We start from the raw sequence: 6,587 nt of genomic DNA, 5'->3' as shown, positions 1-6,587 counted from the left end.
CCCGGCCTCCCAGAGAGCGGTCCGAATCTGGGGCTGTCATTTCCCCTGAGGTCCCCTTCCCCACGTCACTTCAAGGGGTAACTAGACCCTGGAGGACAGCTGCTGTTGCCCATGCCAAGCTAAAAATAGCCTGTCCTCCTGCATGGGCAAGGAGGAGGGCGGAGGGGAGGGCAAGAAGGAAGGCGGCGGCCAGCCAGCCAGCCGGTCGAAGAATGCCTTGGCCACCTCAGCCCCTCCTCCCCACCCGCCTCAGTCCAAAGCCCCATAGCCCGATGGCTTGGCTTAGATGTGGCTGGATCCCCTCTCCCGAAATGTTATTTTCACCTCCACAAGGCCCGCCATCATATTCTGCCCAGCACGAGTAGTGTTTACTCCAATGGCTGAATGATAAGAAGGAAGCTTAAAATCTCCATCTCCGCAAGTTCTTGGAGGGGAGGGATGATGTGTCTCAATCTTGGTCTCAGTGCCCAGTCTCTGGCCTGACACCTAGCCGGTGCTCAATGACTTTGCCTTGCATTATTATTTCTTTGAGAACAAACATTTATTGAGCACCTGTTACAGAGCCAGGCTCTGCTGGGAGCTAGGGAAAACTGGGAAATGACGCTGGAATAGTGCTGGCACCGTACAAACCCCTTTCACATCCCTGATGTCATCTCATCCCTGAAAAGCTGCTGAGAAGAAATAGGGTAGAATTAGCACTTGCCCGAGGTTAATGGGGCGGGGGGGGGGGAGGGGAGGTTCCTGACTTGACATCTGATTAGCAAGTTTGAAGACCTTGGGCATAATCTGTGTTTCCTCCCTAGTTCTTCAAAACTGGGGTCAGGTGCTGTAGGAGCATGCAGAAGGTGTTGCTGGTTTGGAATCGTTTTTCTGGAAGACCAAAGGGCACTGACAGAAGGGGGTTGAAGAGAATGGGGTTAAGGCAAGAATGAGCTCTGGGGCCGCCCCTTCTGCTCTCTGACTCTGTGTCTTCTGCAGACTGACCAGCAGGCGGAGGCCCGGTCCTACCTCAGCGAGGAGATGATCGCTGGTGAGTGCAGGAGTGCCGGTGGGAGGGCTGGCTGCTGGGTGGGTGTGTGCTGGGCAGTGTTCAGTGTCTGGGCAGGGTGGGAGAGAAGGTGTGAGGCTGACAGTCCAGCCGAGCCCGCCTCAGTCCTCTGCCTCTTCCAGAGTTCAAGGCTGCCTTCGACATGTTTGACGCTGATGGTGGCGGGGACATCAGCGTCAAGGAGTTGGGCACGGTGATGAGGATGCTGGGCCAGACACCCACCAAAGAGGAGCTGGATGCCATCATCGAGGAGGTGGACGAAGACGGTGAGCAGGTGGTCCTCCGAGGCGGGGCTGCGATGGTGGGGAGAGGGGGGCATGCAGGGCTGAGGCTCACTCAACCCCCTGCTCCCCTCAGGGAGCGGCACCATCGACTTCGAGGAGTTCTTGGTCATGATGGTGCGCCAGATGAAAGAGGATGCGAAGGGGAAGAGCGAGGAGGAGCTGGCTGAGTGCTTCCGCATCTTTGACAGGTGCACTGGGGGCCTGGGGGCCGAGACACTGAGGGCCTGGGGGCCGAGAAGGCGCTGAGCTCGGCGAGTCCCGCCGGCGGGGCGCTTCGGCTCTCCGCGCGCGGGTGCGGGAGGGGGCGTCGCCGTGGCCAGGGCGACTCGCCCTCGCCTGCCCTGAGTCCTGCCTTGTCGTTTCGCCCCGAAGGAACGCAGACGGCTACATCGATGCGGAAGAGCTGGCTGAGATTTTCAGGGCCTCTGGGGAGCACGTGACAGACGAGGAGCTCGAATCCCTAATGAAAGACGGTGACAAGAACAACGACGGCCGCATTGACTTCGACGGTGAGGCCCGCGGGAGCGCGGCGGGGGGCGGGGCCACGCGGGAACGCCCGGGGCGTGGCCCCCACGCGGCACTCCGTGGCTTTGTGGGCAGGGTGGGGAGCTCTCGCCGGTGCCGTGCAATTTATGCTTCCCTTCCCCGTCCCCGCAGAGTTCCTGAAGATGATGGAAGGCGTGCAGTAAGAAGTCGCCCTCGCCTCCGCCCACACCGCGCGTCCCTCGGGCGAGGGCGGTGCCACTCCCGTCCCCCCCTGCCCCGTCCCCTTCTCCGCCCCGAGAGGCAGGCGCGGCCCCTGCTGGCTCTGTGTCCAGAGGGAATAAAAGCAGACCCCCGCAAAGCGCGTAGCCGGAGTGAGAGGAGGAGCGCGGGGTGGGTGTGGGTGTTAGGGCCCGCCTGACTGGGTCGCCGTCCAGGGCGCCACCCGAGCGTCCTCGGGGCTCCGAGGAGGGGGGATCTGAGCTGCGGGAAGCACCGAGGCGCAGGGCCGGGGTCCCCGCAGCTGGAGCTGGGCGTGGACAGCTCGGCCGAAGGGGCTTCGGTGGCGCCGGGCGCTGGAGGAGGGAGGCCGGCGGGTTGGGGGTGGTGGTGGGGGTGGTGCGGGCTTGGAGCTGTCGGGGTGAGGGTGCCGGGGATGGAGGGTAGGGTGAGGGCGCGGCTGGCGGCTGGAACGCGGGGGAACGCGGGGGAGGCCGAGGTGAGGCCCCTTTGCTTCCCCACCGTCCTTCCTTTCTGGAGTCTTGGGTGCAGGCTACCGGGCTGGGGATGGGAAAGTGAGCATCCGTTCTGGGCAGCATTCATTCCTGCTTGACTTTTTCTACTTCATCTCTTCTGGGCGTTTCTAGGTGCTCCATACAGGAGATGGGACGGGAGGGTGGGGGATACACAGCCGGGAAGGAAGTTCTGACGTCATCGTCTCCACCCTGAATCCCTGCCTCCAGCTCCGGCCAATGCCCTCAACACAGGGCGCATTAGCAGGAACTAGCTAAAAGAAATCTGACCTGGCTGCTCCCCTGTTGAAAGACCTTCAAGGCTCCCTTTGCTTCTAGAATCACGTCCAAATTCCTTTCCCCTCCTTCCCGTCTCAGGTTCCAGCCACACTGGGCAATTTGTCGCTCCTGCTCTGGACAGCGGGGGTGCGATTTCAAGCCTTTGGGCTTTTGCTCATGCTGTTCTCCCTCCTTGGAATGCCCTTCCTCCTCTAATAAGCCTGGCAGAGTTTTCAACCCAGCTCAGATACTCTCTTGTCCCTTGATCTCTGCTCCCACTGGCTTCCAGAGCTCTGCACACGCCGTCAGTTAGAGCAGGCATCAGGGCCAAGCTAACGCAGTGCAGTGCTGATTTCGCTTTTGTTTTTTTTATTTTTCAAAAAAGATTTTATTTATTAACTTGACAGACAGAGAGAGAGCGCGCGCGAGAGCAGGAACACAAGCAGGGGGAGTGGGAGAGGGAGAAGCAGGCCTCCCGCGGAGCAGGGAGCCCGATCCCAGGACCCTGGTGGGATCATGACCTGAGCCGAAGGCAGACGCTTAACGACTGAGCCCCCCAGGCGCCCGGTGATCTCGCTTTTAGAGTTTGAGTCCTCATTGCTGGCGACAAACCATTCTGTGCTTCGGTTTCCTGTGCTGTAAAATGGGGATAACGACAGTACGTACCTTGCAGGGTTGTGAGAACAAGTTAGTGTGTGCAGTGCGGAGTGCTTAGAACAGAGCATGGCACATACTAAGCACTTAATAACGGCTATCATTCATATCACTATCACCGTGAAACATTGAGCTGCGCTGTTGTTCTTTGCCACAGTTCTCCCTCTCCAAGTCCTTTGTGTTCTCCGCTCCCCTTGCCGAGCCATTCGTGTTCCCCAGTTTGTATCTCCAGCCGGGATCAGTCCTCGTCACTAGGACTGCTTCCTGTGTGCTGGGCCCTGGGCCTTGCAGGCAGGCCCCGTGCGTGCGCACAACCCTCGAGGCAGTCGGATACTGTTCTCCCCCTTTTACAGTGGAGGAAACCAAGGCAGAGTGAGCTGACGTAGCCAGGCACGCGGACATTTGGTGGAGACCAGAGCAAGGCTCTTAACCGTGGCCCCCGTGTACCTGTTGACAGTTCTACCTGTGTGTCCTGAGTACTTGAGACTGGTCCTGCCCGAAGCTGATAAATCCCGCTCACCTTGTTCTCCAGTGCTCCCTTATCTCAGAGATGGTACCCTGAGGGGTGGGCCTAAGGCAGGGGTTCTGGAGCCCCCTTGCCGCTTGTAATTGACTCTGCCCTGCTGCTTTCCTTCTGTCCCCTCTCTGAGCCCACCCGGTGTTGTGGCTCAGGCCGCCCGCCATTGCTCACCACGTTGCTGAGAACAGTAGTTAACCTCCCTGCCATTTATTCCCCAGAAGCGGCTTTCTGAAACCAAATCTGATCACATCCCTGCCCTACTCCAGGCTGCATTAGCTGCCTCAAGGTAAAGCCCTGCATTTTAATTAAAGGCCTTTAGCTGAAAGGCCTTACACACCCTAGGTGAACTGACTGCCAGGCTACTTTGCCAGCAGTCAATACCCCATCTCCTTCTCCAGGAAGTCCTCCTTGACCCTCTTGGTCTTCATTAGGTACCCCACCTCTGAGCTCTTGTAACATGCGAGACTAGCAGCTGACATTTATTACCCGATACGCCAGGCACTATTCCAAGGCCCATCTAGCCTATGAAGTAGCTACTAATATTTCCTTTTTACAGAGAGGTTAAGTCTAAGTGTAGGCAAGTAGCATGGGGGTGGTGTGGGGACTGCTGGGTTTGAGCTCTACACCACCCCTTTGTATGGCACTCACTCTACCCCGCTGACACGCTTATCTGCCCCCCGAACTTCAGCCTCTGAGGACAGGATCGTGTCCTTTCCCCTGCTTTATCCCCAGCCCCAAGCATAGGGCTTTTACTTTGTAGGCACTCAGTAATTTTATGGGGTGAATGGGAACAATGATACCTTCTAATCCTTACTGAACTGGGCTTCTTTTTGTTGCAAGTACTGAAACCTAAAGCAAACAGACTTAAACTAAAAAGGGACTTACTGGCTCATGAAACTGGGATGCTAAGGCGTCGCTGCTGGAGGCTGGCGTCTCGGTGTCACGTCCATTTCCTAGCTACTCGTGTCTGCTTGACTTTCTTCCATCTGCAGCTGTCTGCACCGCTGCCCAGACTCCCTCCCCTTTTAGCAACCCTATTAGTAAAAGAATTCTACTTTCTGCCAGGAATTAATTCCAAGGAACACTCTGCTTGGTTCTAAACTACAGTCAGTCCCTGGGTCTGACACGAGGCAGGCCATGTGGCCATCCTGGGGAGGGGGGCAAACACTTTGATCAAAGACCACGTGGAGAGGCATCCTAAGGCAGGCAGAAAGGTTCGCCCACCTTGGCCAGCATCTAGTAAGAACCACTAGTGCCAGGTTCTGAGCTCCCTCTTCCTAGACATCCTCTAGCCAGGGGTTTTCAACGTTGAGAGGGCATCAGAATCCTGGAGAGCTTGTTGGGACCAAGACTCTGCATTTCTACCAAGTTCCAGGTGAAAGGGCCACAACCTTGAGAACACCCGCTCACACCTTTAATTTCAAGAGAGATGTAGGACCTCAGGCCCCACCCAGACTGACTGAATCCAAGTTTGCATTTGAGGTAGACCCCCGGCAGATTTATCTGCACCTTGGATTGGGCAGCACTGCTCCAAGCCCCCAGGGGGGAGCTAACAGGAGCACAGGAGACGGACTCGGGGAGGTCATCCAAATCCCATCCCAGACCCGCCGAGGCCGCTTCTTCCCCGCCTGCCCCTGCCGCCCCTGCCGCTGCTCAGCGGGGGCACAGGGCAGTAAAGGAGCCTGGGCTGGCAGGAGCAAAAGGAAGGGGAGAACCTTCCTGATGCCCTCCACTACTGTCTCCTCCCCTCCCCCCAGGCCATGCTGGAGGGCACCTGGCTGCTGTGCCGGTCTACCCCGGAGATCTTGCGGGACTGGACCAGGGCCATCGCCCGAGCCTGCTCTTCTCCCCTGCCTGCCCCCGCTGGTGCCCCTGCTGGTGAGGAGTTTCCCGCCAGGGGCCTGTGGCAGCCCAGTGTCAAGAGGGCCTCGGGGCTGGGGGCCTGGGCCAGTGGGTGCAGCAGCCGGAGGACTCACTGGTGGAGATGAGCAGGTGAAACGTACTCCCTGGGAGTGTGGAGCCATTCCTGGGGGGGGCCCGGGGTAAGGGCTGAGTCGAGCTGTCCTGGGGTCTGTGGCAGGAAAGAGGTGTTCCCTGGCTGTCTCCCAGACCCTCAGCCTGCTGTAGGGTGACGTGAGCGCCTTCTTTCTCCGTCTCAGGCCCAGAACACCCCCTCAGAGAGAGTAGGTGGCTGGTCCTCACCTCCCAAGCCCCTGCTGTGCACCCAGGTGTGCATATATACTCTTTCTACAGCTACAGCTGTTTTGCTCCAAGGTCTGGTTCAGCCTCATCTGTATTCCGCTGGCACAGCTCCAGCATCCACCACCATTCCTGGTACACGTCACAACTCGATAGAAAGGCATTCTGTAACACCGTCTTATAGAAGTGGAAACAGATGCAGTCATGAAATGACTAAGGTCACAAGGGAAGGAATCCTCGTCACCCCCTCGCTCAGCCACTCAGCCTGTCAGCTGCCTCCAGGCTTTGGGGACAGGAGCAGGGCAAGAGCCGGGATATGCTACTCCACCCACCCTGAGCCCTCCCAACCCTGGGGTAACGACAAGGCAACTTGTAAAAAAAAAACCCAA

The 6,587-nt window shown here is 58.2% G+C and overlaps 1 protein-coding gene across 1 annotated transcript; it reads left to right on the top strand.

Moving 5' to 3' along the window:
* Window positions 1-836: 836 nt before the first annotated feature.
* On the top strand, window positions 837-2,157 carry TNNC2 (troponin C2, fast skeletal type). Its single transcript, XM_028121978.2, has 6 exons — window positions 837-854; window positions 979-1,030; window positions 1,171-1,314; window positions 1,406-1,520; window positions 1,705-1,841; window positions 1,990-2,157. The coding sequence occupies exons 1-6, from the start codon at window positions 837-839 to the stop codon at window positions 2,019-2,021; spliced, it is 498 nt and encodes a 165-aa protein (XP_027977779.2). The 3' UTR covers window positions 2,022-2,157.
* Window positions 2,158-6,587: the final 4,430 nt, after the last annotated feature.

The sequence above is a fragment of the Eumetopias jubatus genome, unplaced genomic scaffold (genome assembly GCF_037043125.1).
Source record: "Eumetopias jubatus isolate StellerSeaLion01/CBP00866 unplaced genomic scaffold, mEumJub1_p1.0 scaffold_9, whole genome shotgun sequence".
Lineage (NCBI taxonomy): Eukaryota > Metazoa > Chordata > Mammalia > Carnivora > Otariidae > Eumetopias > Eumetopias jubatus.
This window is presented reverse-complemented; position numbering and strand designations above follow the sequence as displayed.